The 24,161-nt window shown below is 51.5% G+C and overlaps 1 protein-coding gene across 1 annotated transcript in view; it reads right to left on the reverse strand.

The window, feature by feature from the left end:
* The window catches only part of LOC146830528 (lymphotoxin-alpha-like), a 64,572-nt gene extending 46,294 nt beyond the window's left edge, over positions 1-18,278 (reverse strand). Inside the window, exons 1-3 of the mRNA XM_085604730.1 lie at positions 18,035-18,278; positions 15,823-15,868; positions 10,509-10,574 (exon numbers count right to left, since the gene is read on the reverse strand). Of these exons, the coding sequence (XP_085460856.1) occupies positions 10,509-10,574; positions 15,823-15,868; positions 18,035-18,196 (274 nt within the window). The 5' untranslated portion in view covers positions 18,197-18,278. The remainder of the gene's footprint in view (positions 1-10,508; positions 10,575-15,822; positions 15,869-18,034) is intronic.
* Between the last annotated feature and the right edge of the window lie 5,883 nt (positions 18,279-24,161).

A 24,161-nucleotide genomic window follows, 5' to 3' on the forward strand; every position in this document is an offset into this window, starting at 1 on the left:
TCTTGAGGCCTGCTAGCTTTCTCCAAAGTATTAATGAGATCTTCCTTGGGAAAAATGCCATTAGGAGTGATCCTGGGGCCCAAATAATTAATCTCCTCTACAAGAAACTTGCATTTATCTTTACTCACTGTCATCCCCTTGCTTTCTAAGATGTTCAAAACATTGTCAAGAATCTTGTTGTGATGCTCACAAGTTTCAGCAAAAATTAAAATGTCATCCTGAAATGACTGCACACCACTTAAACTCTGAAACAGGCTCTCAATTAATTTTTGAAAAACACTAGCCGCTGAGGCCAACCCAAACGGCATTATCAAAAACCTATAAAGACCAAATGGAGTGATGAATGTTGTGAGATCTTTTGAAGACTCATCAAGAAGCACTTAATGGTACGCTGATTTAAGATCGATTATGGAGAAAAACTTTGCACCATTAACAGCTGCCAACATTTCCTGAATTCTGGGTAAGGGATAAGTGTCTACCACAATATTTTTATTAAGAGACCTAAGGTCCACACACAATCTCAAATCTTGATTTTTTTTAAGGGCAATAACTATAGCAGAAACCCACTCAGAACTATCTGTGGATTCGATGATGCCCTCAGAACACAGAGTATCTAGGTGAGATATTAATTTTTGCCGTATACCTAGAGGAACCATGCGTACTTTATGTTGAATTGGCACAGCTCCTTTTTAAAGCTTGTATCTGTGTGTATAACCTTTTACTTGCCCAACTTCATCTTTAAAAATATCACTGGGTTTCTTCAGAATAATCTCCAAAGCAGACTCATCAATTGAAATGCTATTGACAGTTAAATCTCTTAATTGAATAGGGCGATCTGAGCCTGGACATAAAATCACACCCAACTTCCCCAAATCAAACCATCCTACTATGTTTTTACCATCAATAGCCACATACATTTTTGTAAGCACCTTGCGTCCCTCAAATTCCAACGTATCTTCAAAGAAGCCTAACATGGAAATATCAAAATTACCAAATGCCTCGGGGTTAACATCAGTTTTCATGAGTTTAACACCCCTCCAATTATTTTTGAAAAAAATATCGGAAAGGATGGTAATCGGTGAACCTAAGTCCACCATGGCTTCAAAAGCTACGTCACCTACTAATACAATACCCAAAGGAGCCTTAAAAGGAATGGTAATGTTGTTCACAGAATCATCAAACAAATCATCATAAACAGTAAGAAGTAAATTTCCTAAGTCATGCTCTGCACTAGAAATATTATTAACACTAGAGTTTGAAATTTTCTTTGGTGCTTTGCACACCGATGAAAAATGACCAACTTTGCCACATTTGATGCATTTTCTTTTTAAAGCCGGACAGTCCGAACAATTGGCCAAGTGTGTTTTGGCACCGCATCTGTAACAACTTAGAATACTGTCCCTGTTATTTTTGGCATTTCCCTTATTGAAAGATTGTATGGCACAAACAGGAGAAGAGGAAGCAGCATTTCTAGATTCTTCAGCAGTGATGACCTTTGAGGACAAAATAGACCTTTCAATTCCTTTAGCCAAATCTAACACTTCACCTAATGTAGGATTGCGACAGGCAAGGAGTCTTTCTTGTACTTTTTTTGACTCACAATTGAACACAAATTGATCTCTAATGGAGAAATCTACATTTGCGCCATACTCACAGTTTGCTGCCAAAACTCTAAGAGCTGCAACACATTCTTCTATGGTTTCATCAGGAAGTTGTTTCCTTTTGTGAAAAGAATGTCTTTCAATTAAAACATTAGGTTCATCCTCAAAATATTTCTCTAGTCTTGCTACAGCTTCCTTATAAACATTCCATCCATCTCCTCCACTACTGGGTGGTGCTATGGGGATGAGAGTCTTGAATATTTCAATTGCTGCCTGTTAGAAGGGCGACCTCCGGGGAGTCCGATGGTGTCGGACTGACCACCCCTAGAGGCACCGTTCCGTAAGGATGCAGCCGAGCGCCGCTGAGAAGCCTCCTGGGCGAGGTCCTTCTCCTAGGATCGTACAGCCAAGTAATCCCCTCCCACCACAAAGGGACACAACCAGGGTATCAATGCTCACAAGTCGTTTATCAGAATTAAGGGTAGGTCTCCGTGGCAATATTTACAGGTGGATCAAGGGATTCAAAAGAGTCTCAGGGTTTGGTTAGGACCGGGGTAGCGGGACAGTCTCAGTATCAGCCCGGGACGTAGTCCGCAGGGTTCGAGGGGTCGCTTCGGTGAGGTCGAGCCGCGACGAGGTCAGCAGGGCTCCGGTGGTTGCTCCAGCGAGGTCGAGCCGCGACGAGGTCAGCAGGGCTCTGATGTTCAGTGAGGGTCTTCTTCTCAGCAAGGGGGAGCCGCGACGCAGTCAGCTGGGCTCGAGTTCTCAGTTCCAGGCAATGAGTCTTTCTCCGTAGGGTCAGCCGCGATCCGATCAGCAGGGCTCTGGACTCCAGGATACAACTGCCGTCCTGGTTGTGGGCTGCCTCAGATATATGGCTGGAGCCTATTGATGTCCGGACCCGGGGCAGCAGGCGCCGGCTGATGAAGGCCACCGGCTGGTCAATCCCCTCAGAGTTTACTTGGGACAAGACAGCCCCGACTCCGTATTCCGAGGCATCAGTCTGTAACATGAACTCTTTGCTGTAGTCGGGAGCTTGTAGCACGGGGGCGGTACACATCGCTGTCTTGAAGGTCTCGAAGGCCACCTGACAGAGGGACGTCCAGTGCACCTTCTTTGGTTGCTTCTTTGAGGTGAGCTCCGTGAGGGGGCCCACAATGCTTCCGTAGTTCTTAATGAACCGCCTGTAATAGCCCGTGAGTCCCAGGAGGGCCCTCACAGCGGTTTGGGTGGCTGGGGGCTCCCAGGCCATGATGGCGTTGATCTTTGGCTGGAGGGGAGCCACATGGCCGCTCCCCACTTGATGTCCCAGATAGGTTACGGTTCCTTGGCCTATCTGACATTTGCTGGCTTTTATTGTGAGCCCGGCCCTTTGGAGGGCGGTCAGAACCTCCCAGAGGTGCCTCAGGTGTTCGGCCCAGTGGCTGCTGAACACCGCAATATCGTCCAGGTAGGCGGTGCTGAACACTTCTAGGCCGGCCAGTACCTTGTTCACTAGTCTTTGGAAGGTCGCCGGGGCATTCTTCATGCCGAAGGGCATCACTCGGAAGTGGTAGTGGCCATCGGGGGTGGAGAAAGCGGAACGCTCTTGGGCGCCCGGGGTGAGCCTGATCTGCCAGTATCCGGCGGTGAGGTCAAAGGTGCTAAGGTAGCGGGCTACTCCTAGGCGGTCGATCAGTTCATCTGCCCGAGGTATGGGATGGGCATCGGTTTTGGTGACGGAATTTAATCCCCGATAGTCCACGCAAAACCGGAGCTCCGGGGTGGTGCCCGGGGCGGCAGCTTTCATCACCAGGACCACAGGGCTGGCCCAGGGACTGTCGGAGGGCTCGATGACCCCCAGGGCCAACATCTTGGAGACCTCGGTGTGGATGCAGGCCCACACCCGGTCGGGGACTCGGTAGGCTCGGTGTCGCACGGGGGGGCTGTCCCCGGTGTCGACGTCGTGGACGCACCATCGGGTGACTCCGGGAGTGAGGGAGAAGAGAGCAGCGAAGTGATGCAGCAGCCCTTGACATTCTTGGCGCTGCTCCGCAGTCAGGGTGGCAGAGAGGATGACTCCCTCTACGGAGCCGTCCTTTTCGGAGGTTCTCAGGAGGTCGGGTAGGGGCTCAGAGTCGTCCTCGGCCCCATCGTCCATAGCCATCAGCAGGCTAAGTTCCGTTCGGGCAAAGTGGGGTTTGAGCCTGTTGGCGTGGAGAACCCGGAGGGGGTTCCTAGGGGACTCCATGTCGACCAGGTAGGTGACGGGGCTCTTTTTCTCTACCACCTTGAATGGCCCGGTCCATTTGTCCTGGAGAGCACAAGGGTCAACGGGCGACATGACCCAGACCTGTTGGCCTGGCTCGAACTCGATGGAGGAGGCGTTCTGGTCATACCAGCGTTTCATTTCCTCCTGGCTGGCCTCGAGGTTGGCTTCGGCCAGTTCCCTGAATTTCTGGGTTTGATTCCGCAGGGTCAGGAGGTACCGGTAGACGTTGGGCGGTGCATCCTGGACGGTAGTCTCCCAGCCTTCTTTGACCAGGCTGAGGGGGCCCCGGACAGGGTGTCCGTACAAGAGTTCGAAGGGGCTGAACCCCAGAGACTTCTGTGGGACCTCCCGATAGGCAAACAGGAGGCAGGGCAGCAGGACGTCCCATTTGCGTCTTAGGGGCTCCTCCAGGCCCTTGATCATTCCTTTCAATGTCCTGTTAAATCGTTCGACTAGTCCGTTCCCCTGGGGGTTGTACGGGGTGGTGAACTTGTAGGTGACCCCGCATTGTTGCCACAGGGACCGCATATATTTTGAGATGAAGTTCGTGCCTGGGTCGCTCACGACCTCCCGGGGGAAACCCACTCTGGAGAATATTCCCATTAAGGCCCGGCCCACTACGGGGGCCGTCACTGTTCGGAGAGGGATGGCCTCAGGGTATCGGGTGGCATGATCGACCAGGACGAGGATGAAGCGATGTCCTTGGGAGGTTCGGGGGTCCAGAGGCCCCACGATGTCGATCCCTACCCGCTCGAACGGGGTGTTTACTATTGGAAAGGGTTGGAGAGGGGCTTTGACTTTTCCCCCACTCTTCCCGCTGGCTTGGCAGGTCGGGCAGGTGCGGCAATGATTGTCCACGTCCTTCCGCATTCGGGGCCAGTAGAAGTGGGTCACCAGGCGGCTGTAGGTTTTGTCCTGCCCCAGGTGCCCGGCGAGGGGCACATCATGCGCCAGATTGAGGAGGAAGTCTCGGAATCGGAGGGGGACCACCAGCACTCGGCCGGCCCCCAGTTCTGCGGTCTTCTGCTCGCTGTAGAGGAGGTCATTGTCCCAGTAGACCCAGTGGGTCCCTGTTTGTTCTCCGGTGGCCTGGGCGGCTGCTTGCTGCCGGGTCCCTTTGAGGAAGGGGCAGGTTTTCTGTTCTTGGCGGAACTGCTCCCTGGTGGGGCCACCTTCTTGGTGCCATTGGGCGAGTTCGGGTAGGTCGCCGACCTCGTCCGGGGGGATTTCTGGCGGGCCGGACTGAGCGTCGGCTTCTTCTTCGACGGAGGGGGGTGGCGGTTCGGGCCACTCTGGCTCTTCGGGGGGAGCAGGCATGCTCGGCTGGATGGCCCGGGCGGTCGTGGACCGGGTGGTTGCGCAAACCCACTCGGGCAGTCCCAGCATTCCCAGATGCTCTCGGCGCTCGACGTGGGCCCAGGGGGAACTTTCCAGGTCGTTCCCCAGGAGGCAGTCTACGGGGGCGTCGTCGCGGACGGTCACCTTCAGCATGCCCGACACTCCCCCCCACTCGAAGGGAATCCGGGCCATCTGGCATAAGCTCTCGGTGTTGTCTGCCGACCGGAGGGGGCACAGTACATTAGGCATGATCTGTTCGGGGGTCACCAAGTGGCAGCGGACGGCTGTCACGCTGGCTCCGGTGTCGCGGAGGGCTTCGGCCCGGCGTCCATTAATGGTGACCCACTGTTGGTACTTCTGGGTGTTGCTCGGGATGGGAGCCCGGGGCACCATTTCCCGGCTGCCTAGGCATACCAAGGTCATGGCTCTGCGTCGTCGTTCTCTTCATCTTCTCCCCCTTCTCCCAGGGCCGCGGCCGCCAACTGGCGGGGGGGTGGCCCGGTGGTCCCGGCTCGTCGGTTCACGGGGCAGGTCGGGTCACTGGCATAGTGCCCTGGCTGTTGGCAGCTGTAGCACGTTACCGTCGGTCGAGGCCCTGGTCGGGCTAGGGGGGTCCCTCTTCGGGCGAGGGACGGGGACGTGCGGTTCGGGGGCGGTCCCGGGGGAGGACTCCGGGGCGGCCCTGCTGGAAAGTCTCTGTTTCGGTTCGCTCCCCCTCCTCCGCCGCGCTGGTGGGGGGGCCCCGGGTTGTTCCGCTGGTACTCCCCCATCGAGTTCCGAGGGACCCGGGTGTTCACCCATCGATCGGCCTCGGCGGCGAGCTTCCGCGGCTCGGTCAGCTTGCTGTCGAGGAGGTGCTGTCTCAGCTCGATGAAGCAGTTGTTGGAGATGTGCTCCCATACAATGAGGTCGAACAGCTGTTCGTAGGAGGTGACTTTGCTGCCCTTGATCCACCCTTCCAGGGCTCTGCTGAAAAAGTCTACGTATTCCACCCAGGTGGTACCGGGGAGCTTCCTGCAGTCCCGGAAGCGCTGGCGGTACATTTCTTGGGTGAGACCATAGCGGGTGAGCAGGGCTTCCTTCATATGGTCATAAGAGGTCATCACTGCGTCGGGGAGCTACTGCAGGGTGTCTCTGCCTTCGCTGAGGAACCGTCCCTATAGGCCGGCATCCCAATCTTTCCAGGGTAACCGGTGGGCGGTCATGGCTACCTCGTAGGCCTTGAACCATTGTTGGATGTCGTCGTTTTTGTAGTACTCTTTGACGATATCCTTGGGGATATGTACCTTCGCCTCGGCTGGCGGAGGGTTGTCCCTGTGTCCGGGGGTGCCGGTCTCTCCATTTTTGGACTTAATTTCAAGTTCTTTAAGGCCCCGCTCATGCTCGAGGGTTAGCCTCCTCTCTTCCAGTTCTCGGTGCCATTTTTTCTCCTCTATTTCTTCTTGCAACCGTAGTTGCTCCAGGGCCAATTTCTTTTCTGCTAGTAGGAGTTCGCCGTCCAGGCGGAGTCGGGCGAGCTCTAACTCGTGGGTCCGGACCCTCTCCCGTTCTCGCATCTCTTCCGGGGAGAGGCCGGTCTCCATGCTAGTTCTTCTCCCATCTGCTGGGGCTGCGGCTGGTTGCTGGTGCACGCTTGGCACCGGGTTTTCTTCGGTTTGGGGGTAGCCGCTTCGGGCTCTACCCAGGCCCTTAGGGCTTTCTGCAGGTCTTCTTTTGTGTTTAATCCGGTGGTCGCGATGCCTTTGTCTTTACAAAACTGTTTTAGTTCCTTATGGGTATATTCCTCCAAACGTTCTTGTTGGAACTCCGCGGTTGGGGTGGTCTCTTGGTTGCTCATAGTTACTCTGTGTCTGGGTAGGTAGTGGGTGAGTTACTCGCTGTACGATTTGCGTCGGGCTCGGATCGCACCGCTGGACACCAATGTTAGAAAGGCGACCTCCGGGGAGTCCGATGGTGTCGGACTGACCACCCCGAGAGGCACCATTCCGTAAGGATGCAGCCGAGCGCCGCTGAGAAGCCTCCTGGGCGAGGTCCTTCTCCTAGGATCGTACAGCCAAGTAATCCCCTCCCACCACAAAGGGACACAACCAGGGTATCAATGCTCACAAGTCGTTTATCAGAATTAAGGGTAGGTCTCCGTGGCAATATTTACAGGTGGATCAAGGGATCCAAAAGAGTCTCAGGGTTTGGTTAGGACCGGGGGTAGCGGGACAGTCTCAGTATCAGCCCGGGACGTAGTCCGCAGGGTTTGAGGGGTCGCTTCGGTGAGGTCGAGCCGCGACGAGGTCAGCAGGGCTCCGGTGGTTGCTCCAGCGAGGTCGAGCCGCGACGAGGTCAGCAGGGCTCCGATGTTCCGTGAGGGTCTTCTTCTCAGCAAGGGGGAGCCGCGACGCAGTCAGCAGGGCTCGAGTTCTCAGTTCCAGGCAATGAGTCTTTCTCCGTAGGGTCAGCCGCGATCCGATCAGCAGGGCTCTGGACTCCAGGATACAACTGCCGTCCTGGTTATGGGCTGCCCCAGATATATGGCTGGAGCCCTTTGATGTCCGGACCCTCGCGCCTGGGGGGCCGGAGGGGCCGGGATGAGAGAGTCCAGACACCCAGCGGGGGGTGGAGCCATCGCCCAGGGAGGCCGGAGGGCGTTCGGGCCCAGGTGTCGGGGGCCGGCGGGAGGCCCCATCGAAACTCCCCTCCTCCGGGATCTGTGGAGTGGCCACTCGACCCCCTTGGGTCGGGTCTTGGCGCCTGGATGTTGGGGCTTCGCAGGGACCGAGGCCCGGGCGGGCCGCGTCGCGAAGGCTGGTGCGGGTAGCGGGGTACAAGCTCGGGGGGCCCCGAAGGGTTGGGGTTGCCCCCGTTTGGTCTGGTAGGAGGGTTCGGGACCACGCCACGAGGCCGGGTCCAACACTGCCGTGCCTAGAAAACTAAATAAATTTGCTTTCAATCTTTCAGGGTGAAAATGTAGTGCCATCAATGGCTATTATGTAGTTTTCAAATGATTCAAACCATTTCTTCCATGGCAATTTTGGTTTTCCTGGAATCTGCAAAAATATGGCAGGCTGATTACAAATTTGAGAAGCTGCCATTTTCAAATTAAAATGTAGTACGTAATTTTTTTTTTTAACTACACTGTATAGTGGATAAAGTATTAATCTGTCAGACTTAAGTACACATATCACTCAAATAAAGTGTGCATATCACTGTAGAAGAAACATGGACAAATAATTATACAGGAAATGCCCAAGTAATATTATCACAAACATGTGCAAATCACTGTTGTAAAAGTTAATGAGAAATGTTCCTTATTAACCCCTTGTGTGCCCCGCCCTTTCCCCGCCCTGTGCCGGGCGTTGAATTAGCGGGCGGGGTTCATGACGAGATAGTCTCATCATGGACACAGCGCAACCGCGGCCCTTGACGAGACCATCTCGTCATGGGCACTCAAGGGGTTAAACATGTACCTCAATATGGTACCATTAGAACTTTACTTAAAACCTCCAACCTTCTAGTAAGTGAGCGAATCACTGATTGTACTCAAAGTGTGCGAATCACTGGATCCGCAAGTAATATTTAAAACACACCACAACTGAAGCTAGTCAGCGTGAAGAACTGAAATGTTCCAGAAGAAGCCGCAGTAAGCCTTGCTGTAACGGATCACAGCGTTTCCGAATGCAAAGCTGGTTATGGAAAATCCAACAACATTAAAATGGCCTCCAGGTGACGTAAAAAGTGCAAAACGTCCTCCCAAGATGGCCGCCAGTGATGTGAGCTGCGTAGAGGCACGTCTGACACGTCAGCGCATAGGTAACTTCGCAACAATCGTCAGGGAGAGACGTCACAAGGATCACTCGCGTGAACAGCTCAGAGCGCGTTGCAAGACTATAGCGCGAGCAATGTCACGAGCGAGCAACAGATCCTTCAAGTAATAATTTCAAATTACAGTTCCTTGACTTTAGACGAGGAAGTAGCTGTGAAGAAAGTGTAGAATCATGAAGAATACCTTGACGAATATATTCCAAATTTGTAGAAAAGGTAACTTCAGGGATTCTTTCTCAGGTTAAAAAAAAATGCAGTGGGTTGGCACAGATTATTAAAAACCAATCGTCGCCATTGTAATGAAGTGAGGAATCCGTGGTTTATATAAAAATGATTCTTCTTTATTTAAAGTACCATGAACGGACCCACTGGTGCAAGAGCCAAGGCATCCAACTCAGTCAACCTCCAACTGCTTCTCAGCCTTTCAAACACAAGCTCTTGCATCAGTGAATTCCATATTACACATGTAAATTCCAAATGACATACACAATAAGGTAGTGACATAAGTAACTCTAAACTCTATAATAGAGATAAAGAAAGGACACAATACCACAAGGTTGCTTGTTTTCTAGTTGTGGGAGGACGTGACCTGGCAGTTCGGTCTGGACTGTACCCATTGAAGCAGGGTTAAGGCAGATTTGCCTATGGCTAGGTCCAAACTGAGATGGCATGGTGGCAGTGGCGTAACGATAATTGAAGGGGGCCCCCCTGCAAGGTACGTGGAGGGGCCACCTCCGGACTCTATCAGGAGCTCCCCGGCCGAAGTGTAGTGCTGAGGGGGCCCCCTGGAGCTTAGGGCCCCCCCCGCACTGCGGGGGATGCGGGGGCCTGTGTTACGCCCCTGCGTGGTGGGCAAAAAACGGTGGCTTGGGATGCAGCCTGAGTAATCCCCAGTGGCTGAGATTAATTCAAGCATTCCATCCATCACTTTATGTTTTGATGCACTAAGAGGAACGGATAAACCCAGACGTGGGACCCGTGCTCACTGTGCCACTGGAATTGAGCTATACCTGGCAGACAAGCACATAATATGGGCAAAACTGGTCCTGGGTTGCTTGTTTTCTAGTTCAGGGAGGACTTGGCCTGGCAGTTTGGGCAGGACTGATCCCATTGGAGGAGGGTCAAGGTTGATTTGCATATGGTTGGGTCCAAACGGAGGGGGCATGGTATGAATTGTGATGTGGCCCTGAGCGATCAGCAGTGGCTGAGATTAAGCATTACATCCATCACTTTGTGTTTTAATGCATCACTCCAAAAACCATAAGTAAGCACCATGAAAAATCGAAGTCTCGCTCTGTGGAGAAGAAAACATTCTGAGGATTTACCATAAAATGTGCATTTCTCAAACTGTTAGCAGAGCATTATTCACACTTGCTTACAGCACTTGAATCAATTTTTGGTCAGCATAAATAACTCTATACAAATAAAACATCTCCACTTCCCAGTCTGATCCAGTGCTGGAAACTGTTTAGGGGGAAGCAGAGGTCACTTATGTTGAGACCTACCTTGTAGGTGAGCTGCCGGCTTCTCTGGACTGCTGGCTTCGTGTCTCCTTGCCAGGAGGAAGGAGGCTGCGGAACAAAACAACATGATGTTAAACATGGGGTGTCTGTCCCTTACAGATTCACAGGCATCATCTTATCAACAGTGCAGCATTTGCTCCTAGCGCTGGCCGCCCCACACCAGCACCCTGAGCACCCATCTTATCACTGCCCCTACAATTCAATTTAATTTTATTCTCTTCAATTATTCAAATTGTTTTTTCCCTTCAAATTTGATGCCAGCTTAATCTAGGGTTCCTTGTTTGCCGATATCGATGGACACACACAGGCCCAGTCAGGCGCGCAACACCCATTGGACTCAAAGGGCTTCAGCCACCCCCCCCGTCGTGTGTGGCAGCCCGGGCTGAGACACCTTCCCGGGCAAAAAAGCAGCCGCACCCGAGCACTTCACAGGTCTTTGTATGTTAATGAGGCCTCGCTGTTGTTTCACCCCTTCTAAGAGCCCCTGCAGCTCCACTCTGCCTATTGCTTAAAGTTCAGCCCCCCCCCCCCCGAAATTTTTGCTCAGACCCCCCCCCCCCCCCCCCCCCCCCCGAAATGTGGCTCTAGTTGCGCCTCTGGGCCCAGTTACTTAATAAATGGAGCGGTATCTGTGAGGGACATCACTCTGTTCATTAATAAATAGTCTGGAGAGGTTTCATGTCAAAATGTAGACCAAAGAAACATGCTGCTGCCAGAATATCATGGCCGAGATATCGAGAACCAAACTATCAAGGAAGTAAGTGCATATAGGTAAGTATAGAGTTACTATTCTTTACATACACATACCTTGAAGAAACATGTATCCTCAAGCTACAGTTAGGTGGTCCTGAATGTTTTGTTCCTGATATTTTGATAGCCCATTATTCTGGAGTCCATAGAATTCCCATTCCTGGATTATCTGGGAGCGGGAACATTGGACCCGATTTTACAGACTGAAAAATCTGGCTGGTAAAATTGCTTATGTTGCAGCCGCCAGACCCTGGCCTTGGGCCCCTGGTCAGTGGCGTGACAATAGCCCCTGTGGCCCTTGTGGGGTGGGGGTCGTGCACTCCAAGGGGCCCCCTCCGGCACTGTGCATGGGCGGCGGGCCCCTGAACTGAAAGCTCCTGACTGGGTCTGATGTATGGGGGCCCCTCTATGTATTTTGCAGGGGGTCCCCTCAAGTGCCATTCTGTTATACTTGCTGCTCAGCCAGTGTGAGGGTGCTGTGGAATGTTGGTTAGTGAGAGAGTCAGTTAGTGTATTGGCTGAGCAGCAGGAAGGCTGCTTCTGGTGGCGCTCTCTGTACTTTCACTCTATTTATACTACAATCTTAATAAATATAACTTAAGCTGGAGTTGGATCATCGTTTCGTTACAACACATTCCTATACCCACTCTTAGCTCGTATGTACCACCTGCTCGGAGCAAGTGACAAATGTGAGCACTGAACAGGCTAAAGCCACATAATCAGCACAAGCAGCCGCAATACACACGCGCACACACACACACACACACGCATAGGGCACCAGTTTAAGTTAGTCACCAAATTCGAATAAAAAAATAAAAAAATAAAAAAACATAAAAACAAATGGTGGGTTTGCCAAATACATGATTTGACTATATATATTAGTTACTTTTAGCTAGACTAGCGCCACCCAGCACACACCTGCACACAGAGCGTTGCAAGTTATTCACATAACAGGAAGCAGGAGTGCAAGGTGCACATGCACCTGCAGCATGGGAAGAAGTAGTGCAAGCTTCGCTCACACACACATAACAGGAAGTAGATGTACAAGGTGCCCACAAACACACACACACCTGCAGCATAGGGAGAAGCAGTGCAAGCTTCCCTCACACACACATAACAGGAAGTAGATGAACAAGGTGCACACACACCTGCAGCATAGGAAGAAGCAGTGCAAGCTTCCCTCACACACACATAACAGGAAGTAGATGTGCAAGGTGCACACAAATGCACACACCTGCATCATAGGAAGAGGCAGTGCAAGCTTCCCTCACACTCACATAACAGGAAGTAGATGTGCAAAGTACACATTAACACACACCTGCAGTATAGGGAGAAACAGTGCAAGTGTCCCTCACACTCACGTAACAGGAAGTAGATTGCAAGCAGCTCACACGCACACACCTGCAACATAGAAAGAAGCAGTGTAAGCTTCCCTCACACAGAATGGGGTACAACATACATTAGCAGCAGTACAACAACCCTCAGACTTTGAAAATATACAATAGGGGCAAAATAATAAAATAGGGACAAAAGCTGCACAAACCTTTACAGAAATATTAGGTACCATACAAAATAGCAGCACTGCACGCATTCCTCAAACAAGTTCAACACAGGCAGCATCAGCACAAGCATCCCTAATAAATACCCCACTTACAGCGGTAGTGCATTCATCATACAAGAAAAGCACAGAACAAGTCAGTGCAAACAGCTGTAGCACTCTTCTGCCACAGCTCTGGCGTTGTGATGTTGCTGGCCTAATGATGTTGTTGGCTTCCTGAAGAGCGTATTTTTTATGAGTTGTGGAAATTCACCCGCAACAGTCAGGAGGGGTGTAGTGTCTGCGCTGTCCAGTTCTCCCCGTGTGTCCTGTAACTACATATAGTATCACCTTGTGCTAAATCTGAGGGTTGATGGAGGGATGAAGTTGTTGACTCCGGAGCCAAGAGATCAGAGTAACTGCCCCAGGAATACAAAGTGAGCCTTATCTGAGGCACTGAACCTGTGTGTCCATAGTGAATATCCTCCCACCTGCCTTGTGATTTCTGGCCATGTCCTACTCATGCGTAGATATAGCAGATCAGTATTGTCATGTGGTGACACACTGTGTGCAAGGACCCTTGCCTCCGTCTTCTCCAACCAGGGTACTCATTTTAGCTACTTCTAGCCTCAATCTGGCGCCCCCTGCCTGTGGCTCTTCAGGTGGCTAGTACCCAAGCGAGCGACAAAGTGTCACCGACCGACAATTGGAGCACCTCTAAGGTCGACTTTGAACACATAGAACAAAACGCATTTAGGAGTGGTGGGATTCCATCATGGCCACCCCTGAAACCCAAGATGTGACCCAAATCCTGATCCATGATCGTGTCTGTGTCTACCTGGGAAGTCAGTGCTTGGGGAGGTAGGTGTCTCAGTAGGGACCTCCAAATGTATCTTTATTTCATTTTATGTGCTTTGTGAAGTGTAGACAAGGCATTGTAAGGCCAGAGCGTTGAGCCAGAAGAACTTAGTACACGCCAGATTTTCATGATATCCACATATTTAGGAAACAATGAATAAAAAGGCCTCGTTATGTAACTGCTGTGATATTTATTGCACCTGATAAAATTTGCCTTTGCTGGGACAGTAATTACCACCCAATTAAGAGTTTTTTCCCCTGATAATGAGGAACAACATGCTAGTTTTAGTGCTTACTGTACCAGAATGTGCAGGTTCTGGTATTTGCCAGTCATTGTGCTTCAGATCAATGTTGGGGGGGGGTTGACCTGCCAAGATTTATCCGATGCATGCGATTTTTATTGCAATACTAATAATTCTGATATGTAAATTTACAGGAATTACCGCACAGATCAGAAATGAACAGCAAACGTGCAATAAGGGTTTAAATGGGAATCCCTCAAATGAGTCACTGATTATCCTGAAAGCCTGGCCAACGTCCAGCCCTGAAGATGCGCTTGATCTACAGCATCGATACACATCTGGGAGAATGGCCAGGGGACCTCTAAGGCCAACGTCCAGCCCTGAAGATGCTCTTGATCTACAGCATCGATACACATCTGGGAGAATGGCCAGGGGACCTCTAAGGCCACGTCCAGCCCTGAAGATGCTCTTGATCTACAGCATCGATACACATCTGGGAGAATGGCCAGGGGACCTCTAAGGCCAACGTCCAGCCCTGAAGATGCTCTTGATCTACAGCATCGATACACATCTGGGAGAATGGCCAGGGGACCTCTAAGGCCAACGTCCAGCCCTGAAGATGCTCTGGATCTACAGCATCGATACACATCTGGGAGAATGGCCAGGGGACCTCTAAGGCCACGTCCAGCCCTGAAGATGCTCTTGATCTACAGCATCGATACACATCTGGGAGAATGGCCAGGGGACCTCTAAGGCCAACGTCCAGCCCTGAAGATGCTCTTGATCTACAGCATCGATACACATCTGGGAGAATGGCCAGGGGACCTCTAAGGCCAACGTCCAGCCCTGAAGATGCTCTTGATCTACAGCATCGATACACATCTGGGAGAATGGCCAGGGGACCTCTAAGGCCACGTCCAGCCCTGAAGATGCTCTTGATCTACAGCATCGATACACATCTGGGAGAATGGCCAGGGGACCTCTAAGGCCAACGTCCAGCCCTGAAGATGCTCTTGATCTACAGCATCGATACACATCTGGGAGAATGGCCAGGGGACCTCTAAGGCCAACGTCCAGCCCTGAAGATGCTCTGGATCTACAGCATCGATACACATCTGGGAGAATGGCCAGGGGACCTCTAAGGCCACGTCCAGCCCTGAAGATGCTCTTGATCTACAGCATCGATACACATCTGGGAGAATGGCCAGGGGACCTCTAAGGCCAACGTCCAGCCCTGAAGATGCTCTTGATCTACAGCATCGATACACATCTGGGAGAATGGCCAGGGGACCTCTAAGGCCAACGTCCAGCCCTGAAGATGCTCTTGATCTACAGCATCGATACACATCTGGGAGAATGGCCAGGGTACCTCTAAGGCCAACGTCCAGCCCTGAAGATGCTCTTGATCTACAGCATCGATACACATCTGGGAGAATGGCCAGGGGACCTCTAAGGCCAACATCCAGCCCTGAAGATGCTCTTGATCTACACTATCGATACACATCTGGGAGAATGGCCAGGGGACCTCTAAGGCCATCCTTTCCATAATCAGAGCTCCATTAAAATGCCAGAACATTGTGTACCCTGAATGAGAAACTCAGGTCAGAATTGCCATATGGGGCCGGAAGCCTCCAATGTCTATGGGATCTGCCACACAGGAGAGCAAGCAAAGTGAGGCATTACAGAAACAGAAATGGCGTCAGCACCTCAGGGTGGGGGACTGACGGGCTGGCTCAAAGTTCCATGAATACCCTTCTTTTCATTGATGGTGACCTCAAGAATAGGTCTTAGTCTTCAAATGTTGCCTAAATGGGAGTATCAGAGGGTGAGGGAAATTCTCAGTTCCACAAGTTTTGATATGTATCATGAAGTGAGCATCAAGGAAATGTAGTTTGGTGAGTCAACCTACCTTCCGAGTGGGCGTGGGCACGTAGATCTTTGTTGCTGGATTCTTTCTGAAAGAAATGAAAAGAATGCAAATGTTAAGTACGGGCATTAAAGGGACACTACACCAGTGAATTAGCCAACAAGATGCATGCAAAACATTCAAATATGTAGTGTAAACTAGTGGTGATGCAAACTTTAGCTGCGAATGTTGTTTACATGTAGTGTTTTCTTGCATTTCAGCTGCAGCTGTTGTAAACATTAGCTGAAAAATAAAGGTAGGTGCCGAGTCAATGCAAATATATAAATATATGTATATATAGCTCGCACACCTGCTAGAGTAGAGACATCCTTCCTACTCCTTTCATCACCATTCTGAGCTTTTTTGGCAGGAGGAGACACCTGCCAAAGGCACATCTGCCTCAATAAAAGTCATAACAAATATCAACTGTGTGATCCTGCAAGAACTCAGTAGAAACTGGAAAAAGCATGCCTCCTGAACTCTAAAATCCTGCAGGAATTCATTCTTTTTGTAGCAGAAGCAGGAGAGCGGCCCTGCCATCAGCACTCTGAGACCCTACAGGAAGTCCAGCATTCCAGCTTGGGAGGTAGCCTGTCTTCTGCACTCTGAGGGGACTCTTCCTTCACTCTGGGAATCTGCAGGATGCCCAGCCTTCCTGCTGGGGATGGAGCCTGCCTTCTCAACTGAGATCCTGCAGGAATGCATTCCATCCTGCTGGTGAGGGAGGCTGCTTTCTGCACTCTGAGATCCCGCAGGAACTCATCCTGCACTCTGAGATCCTGCAGGAATCCCACCTTCCTGCTGGGGAGGGAGTCTACCTCCTATACTCTGCGATCCTGCAGGAACGCCTCCTGCACTCTGAGACCCTACAGGAAGTCCAGCATTCCAGCTTGGGAGGTAGCCTGTCTTCTGAACTCTGAGGGGACTCTTCCTTCACTCTGGGAATCTGCAGGATGCCCAGCCTTCCTGCTGGGGATGGAGCCTGCCTTCTCAACTGAGATCCTGCAGGAATGCATTCCATCCTGCTGGTGAGGGAGGCTGCTTTCTGCACTCTGAGATCCCGCAGGAACTCCTCCTGCACTCTGAGATCCTGCAGGAATCCCACCTTCCTGCTGGGGAGGGAGTCTACCTCCTACACTCTGCGATCCTGCAGGAACGCCTCCTGCACTCTGAGACCCTACAGGAAGTCCAGCATTGCAGCTTGGGAGGTAGCCTGTCTTCTGCACTCTGAGGGGACTCTTCCTTCACTCTGGGAATCTGCAGGATGCCCAGCCTTCCTGCTGGGGATGGAGCCTGCCTTCTCAACTGAGATCCTGCAGGAATGCATTCCATCCTGCTAGTGAGGGAGGCTGCTTTCTGCACTCTGAGATCCCGCAGGAACTCCTCCTGCACTCTGAGATCCTGCAGGAATCCCACCTTCCTGCTGGGGAGGGAGTCTACCTCCTACACTCTGCGGTCCTGCAGGAACGCCTCCAGCACTCTGAGACCCTACAGGAAGTCCAGCCTTCCTGCTGGGGATGGAGCCTGCCTTCTTAACAGAGATCCTGCAGGAATGCATTCCATTCTGCTGGGGAGGGAGCCTGCCTTCCAGCACTCTGAGATCCTGCAGGAACTCCTCCTGCACTCTGCGATCCTGCACTCTGAGATCCTGCTGGAACTCCTCCTGCACTCTGTGATCCTGCATTCTGAGATCATGTCGGAACTCCTCCTGCACTCTGAGATCCTGCTGGAATTACTCCTGCACTGAGATCCTGCAGGAATGCCTGCCATCCTGCTGATGAGGGCGCCAGCCTCCTGCACTCTGAGATCCTCCACACATCCCCTAGAAAAACAGGAGAGGGTTCCAATACATTGTGTGAAGAGTGACGCGGGGCGAGGAGGAGGAGTGAACAGCAGGGGAAGCCCCTCCGTCAGAATGGGCATCTTGTGTGAATAGAGGCGCTAGGTGCCCTGGGTGGCTCAACACTGTACGGAAGTTGGGAGTGTTCACAAATGAACCTGCGATGACTCTCCCCATCCCGCTGTGCATCAAGCGCCCAATGGATCCTATGAAAGCAAGGGAAATGAAACCCCTCCTTGGCTGGGCAGTAAAAGGGTGCCATATGGGCCGTCGAGAGTCCGGTGCCACTGCACCTACTGCAATCATTACATCAGCACCTGTGACTCTATCATTGCTTCGTGTGCAGTGCCATGAAGTTTGATTCTCGACTCCTACCTTGTTGTTGCGGTGCGAGAGGACCAGAAGCGTGGTGGCAGTGCCTAGCGCCAAGATGCACATGAGGCTGATGAGCTGCCAGCAGCGGTCCTGCGCCCTGAGCTGCACGCGGAGCCGCCCCTGCTCTGAGTCCGTAACGGCGTGCTCGGTGCCAGGCTCCATGGTGGTTAGTGCGAGAGTCTCCACGTAGCGCCTGGTGCCGGCTGGGTTCTGGCCTCCGCCGCCTCTGCGCTTTATAGGCAACCATCCCTCTCGGAAGCTGTGATGTCTCAGAGGGGGAACCCCGCAGCTAGGAGGAAGCCGGCACGCCAGGGGGCGGGGCCGGGCACTCAAAGTACCGGGAAGAGGATGCTGCGGGTTTCAGAGAAAGTGCCAAAAACGGAGAGAGTGTTAGGCTGTTGAAATACGGGGAAATGCAGGGGTGGGGGCGGTGTGGGAAGGTCATGACAAAGAAAAGCACCAATATGGAGGGAAAAATTGCTGGGGGGAAACGGGTGTAAGTGAGAGGAGAGGAGAAACGTGCACTGCCCGAGAAAGGTAGAGAAGGGAGAGAAAGGGATGAAATAAAGAGGAGCTGTGCACAGAGGTGGAGGTGGGTTTGTGAGGTCAAGTGCCAAAGGAGTGGCGATTAAAAGGGCAGGTTAAATGCAGCAGGAGAGGGGCAGGTAAAAGGGAGAGAGATGGTGATGAAAGATCCTAAAACCCCTCTAATGGCTCTCATAATGTACCTCTATTCTGACCTGCACCATGCACTGCTGTCTGTCCTGAGAGCTCTATCACTACATCTCTATTCTGACGTTCAAGAGGTAATGAAAAATCTACCCCTTTCCACAATGCCCCTTTGCCCTAGTGCCCTAATAGGGTGGGTTGCATTTTTTCACGCCTAGCGCTTGCAATTCATGCTAGAATTTGGTGTATCACTGTGAAGTTTACTTAAATGGTCCTCTGCGTGGAAACTGAATGTGCAGTATCCCCTCGCTCACGAAAGGCACGCGAGATGCCAGCTGCTGGGCAGAAACCTTATAAAGAACTGGGCGAGAGGTCAGACCCTGGGCCAGTGCACCGGTGACCGCTTCCCATCGTTCAACCTTTCTGGAAGATGTCATAGCAGACTTGGGTTCGAGTGACCAGCTGGCATGGAGACAAAATCTGGGCAGTGACTGTAAAAAGTTCCGGAAATGAGGTCAGAATTCAGGCAATAATTCAGGACAAAAGACCAATTTCACAGACACATTTGAAGAGGAGAAGCAGCAGTCCCTGCATATAAGTTTGTGAATAGCATTTTGTAGTATGTGAGTAGTACTCCCTTATGCACCACAAAGGCAGTTTGGGATTAGATCCCAACATGAGGGACGGGAAGAGAACAGGAGGAATTAAGGAGAATAGATGATGGGTGGGTATGGTAAGGGAGAAGCATACTCCTGTGTCTGGCTTTGCACGTACTCCTAGGAAATCACATGATTCTTGATTACACCTATTTACTACCTGACAGAGGCCAGGTAGGGTGCGTCGCGCTTTACTTATTTGATTGCGAGGCCCGGGTCCATTGGTCATCGCCTTGTCAGTCCATTGCCAAAAAACCAAAGGGAAGCCAAAGGCAGCTTTCGATGCCCTGAGGTACCCCAAGCACAAACAATGAGCACAGAGCTAGCTGTGTGGAAATTGCTGTGACTGGCTGGGCAATTTATAACCCAATCGTAGGTCAGCTCTCACTCACACTGGGCTGCCATTGGATGATGTATATAGCCACATTATTGGCTGTCAAGGAGCTGCTCTGAAATCATATAAAGTCGTCTATAATGCACTCAATTATGGACAATGGACATTCTCCTGAAATAATGGATAGTCCATGTATATAATGGACAAGAGGTCCCCCTAACAGTATGTGTGGGGGAGAAATGGGTCGAGACTCAGAGGCACTGGGGGGGGGGGGGACAAGTGGTGAAAGGCTCAGTTGACCTCTTTTTTGGAGAGTGGCCCTTATTTTTCGTCATGAGACTTTGACTCCGAGCAAGAAAGTGAAAAACACACAAAGTGAAAAACAAGGCAGAGAAGCAGCCCTGATCCTCCTCGACCTTTCGGCAGCCTTCAACACCATATCTCAATAAATGCTGATTAACAGACTCTACCACATCTGCATCCAAGGAGACGCACACAGATGGTTCACTTTCTTCCTCCCTTCCTTCCTTACACAGAGGGTCTGCCTACCAACTTTCACCTCTAAACCAAAGCATATCTTCTGTGGTGTCCCCCACAGGTCATCCCTAAGCCCCACACTCTTCAACATATTTATGACCCCGCTGTCCAACATCATAAGAGCTTACAGTCTCAATATAATATTCTATGCAGACGACACCCAAATAATTTTCTGGTTCACTGATGACCCCACCACCACCAGGGCCAACTTCCACAGGAGCATGACAAGCTGACCATAGACAAGACGGAAGTCCAGATCTTCAGCAATGCATGTGAAACGACTCCTGGTGGCCATCTAACACAGAATCTACACCCACACCAGCCGACCATTCCAGGAACCTCAGATTCATCCTCAATAACAAGCTTACAATAAAATCAAAGATAAACTCTGCCATCTCCCCCTGCTTCCTCACCCAGTGCCTACTACATAAGACCTTTAAGTAGCTATCCCTACACACAAGATCCACGTGACACAGGCGCTAATCAACAGCAGCCTCGACTATGGCAACACTCTCTATGTGGTAATTGCCGCACACCTCCTCCAGAGACCTCAAACCATACAAAACTCTGCACCCTGGCTCATTCTTGACCTCCCCCGATGAACCCACGTCACCCCTAACCTAATGCAATTCCACTGGCTTCCCGTATAGAAGAGATGCCAATTCAAGCTACTGACTCACGCACACAAGGCTCTACACAACCAAGGACCCACCTACAGCAACCACCTCCTGAACTTCTACCAACCGTCTGGAAGACTATGCTCTGCCACTCTATCACTTTCCCACATTCCCCGTATCTACCGGAACAGAAGTGGAGGACATCCTTTCTCCTACATTGCAGCAAAAACCTCAAACAGCATCCCCACACAGCTCCAGACCACCACATCACTTCCGGAATTCCAAAGGGTCCATAACACCTGGCTGTTGGAGCCTTCCGGTACCTAAAAGTGCCTGGATACCCTATTGGGGGATTAGCTGCGCTATACAAATCCTGATTTATTGATTGAGGTGGAATCAAGATTACTTAGCCCTGGTATTCGGCAAGGTGACATGTAATGGCAATGCCCGCGGGCTTCTGACCAAAACTTCGGCCACAGTGCTTAATCTTTTTAAAATTAAGAACTGATCCCACCCACATCAGTACAGGAGAACAAGCATGCATTTGGATGAGGATTTTTTATTTTATTTAGTGATTTAATTTAGTAATGAAGAATGGGTGCTTACTTTGCGGTTTACATTTTTGCAGGAACCTGGTGTCCAGGTATTAAGTCCAACAAAGGTGGGGGGCACTAGAGAGCCCTTTGCAAAATGGCGAGTGTAGCTCTGCCGGCCAGGAATTCTAATCCGCCAAAAATCCGTCCATTTGACTGCCAACTGTCCTCTAAACAAGGGGCATACTATCTACCATGCTTTTGGTGGCGGCACAATGATCTAAAATCAGCACCCACGACAGATATAAGGCCGAGATACTGCACGAGGTCTGTGCCACTGTGTGGGCCTAACCGGCTAAAAAATGGCTTTGGCCAGCTGGCTATGGAGCAGAGTGCAGGGCGGTGAGGCGTATGCGCGCGGCCCCTGGTACTGAGAGGTGCCAGCTATTACACGTTGTAGTACCCAGTGCTGAGGAGTCGAATGAGACGGAGAAACAACGCATAATCCCTGAGCGCATTGATGGCTGCCGGAGGTACATACTGTAGCTTCGAGGCTCCGCCTGAACCTTCAGCGGGCTGCAGTGGGCAGTTAGGTGTGGACGCTGTGGACCTCTACTGCCGACAGTGCATAGTATAGCTGTGCAGCTCTGGGGGACCCTCTCATGCGGCACTGGGTCGTGAGGGCCGCGGTGGCCTGTTAGGATCGGCTAGAGCCCTCCGAGTGACTTGTTCAGGTGCATCGCCCAGGCCGCCAGCAGTGAGTGCGATGCTGCAGAGATAGGCACATTTAAGGCAGAGTGCTAGGAACAATGAGCGGGCAGTACGGAGCCGCACCTACAATGTGTCTGTATCCCTGTTCAGCGGTACTTTGATGAAGCGCCTAGCGGGGGGCCCTTGGTTGCCACGCAGTAAGTGACTCTCTCTGTAAGCTGCCGGGGCCAGAGCGGTGTGTGAAGTGCTGCCCTAATCAGTGCATTGGGAGTAGAGCACTAGACAATAAAGTGGGGGCTGTGGGGGCTGTACCAGTTATGTAGGTCCAACCTTGGTCACTGAAAATCTAATGGAGTGTGCACGGGTGGCCCGGGGGCCTGCATTATACCCGCATGGGCTAGAAGAGCCGGGGCCCACAATTTGATGACTGCAATGAACACTGGCATCATAAATACCAGAAAACTAGAGACTAAAACATTCTGTACCTCATTATAAGCCACAACTTTGGAGGTGAGCAGTTGCGTGTGTGGCGCGCTATGAGTGATTGTTGCTGGCCCCCAAAGCTCCCTATGTGGATTGGGACTAACTATTTACTGTACTAAGTGCCTGCTGCACATCAGACAAACGAGAGACTCGCAATCTTTGCACCGCACAGTAACCTAGTGCTGCGGGAGACTGAGAATGAGCTTCCTAGATACTGGGGAGACTCCTCGAGGAGGCTGGGCTCTCCAACGTAAGCCAACATGGTGAAAGCGGGCAAGCAGCGATCCCGGCTCACCTTTGAAGCCAGGCACCTATTCAGACCCCAAAAACATGCTCCATCAGACTCCGAACAGGAGCTACAAGCTCAGGGTGTTACGTCATTGGAGACCACACCTCTTGCTATGCAGCAAAGCCTACAGTCAATCGATGGAAAAATGAACCCATTGAATCTGAGAATGGATCACATGACAATGAAACTTGACAAACAAGCGACATGAATCACAACTGCAGAACAGCGAATATCAGCCGCTGAAGATGACATACAGTCAGTCGCAGCTATGGGGCTTATTAAGATGCCCGACACCGACTTGGAATCAGGACCGACTGATTACGATGCGACCGAACACTGTTTGTTCTAAGTCCCATTGTTCCCTATGAGAGCTCGTGTTCCGCCCGACAACCGGCCTTAACACAGGCTCCCATGGGGAAATGGGGTGAGTGCGGAAAACCATGCACCCTGTCGCAGGCACCCCGTGATGCAGGGCTTTACAGGGGGGTCCCTTAGGTACCTCCTCTGCCAACAACAGTAGACTGCGGGGGCTAGAGGCCCTGCCAGGGGCCTCCAAAGTCACTTACCAACAGAATTTCCATGTCAGACAGGCCGACATGGAAAGGCTGTCGGAAATCAACATCATAATCCCGAGGACGGAAATGCTGTCCATAGGGGTGTACGATGCTGTTGCGACCAACACGGATTCTCTGAGAGCCGGTCGGAACCGATTCGGAATGATTGCGCAGTTTATGATCCCACCGCGAACATTGTAATCGGTCAGATGGAATATAACCTGACCGAGTTGGTTGGAAGGGCACTCCCTTATCTGGACCGTCATCATGTGCAAGTCGCACTCTTTCACAAAACGCATCTCACACATTACACGGAACAGGGTATAAGGGCAAAATGGTCTGCAGTCCGGGTAGCTGCATCCTACTCATCATATTCAAGGGGGTCCTCCTATTGATTAAGAAGGGAGCTCCATTCACGATCAAACATTCCGAGATGGATGATCAGAGACATTATGTTATTGCGCAAGGAAGTCTACGTGGCAGTGCAGTAACTATTATAAACTTGTATGGCCCCAATATAGATGAGCCAGAGTTTCGGATCTGGTTCTGGTTGCATACTCTGAAAACTTCTGCCATATGGCGTGGGGACCTCAATACCTATCTAGATCCAGCACTGGACAGGTCTGTTACAGCAGACTGGCAGGGCAAACAGTCCGCCCGGGTATTGTGTGAGGGTGTGGAAGCTTACGGGCTGATTGATAAATGGAGATTATGGCACCCAGGGGACAAGAAGGCACTTTCACA

Source organism: Triturus cristatus, chromosome 5_1, assembly GCF_964204655.1.
Source record: "Triturus cristatus chromosome 5_1, aTriCri1.1, whole genome shotgun sequence".
NCBI lineage: Eukaryota > Metazoa > Chordata > Amphibia > Caudata > Salamandridae > Triturus > Triturus cristatus.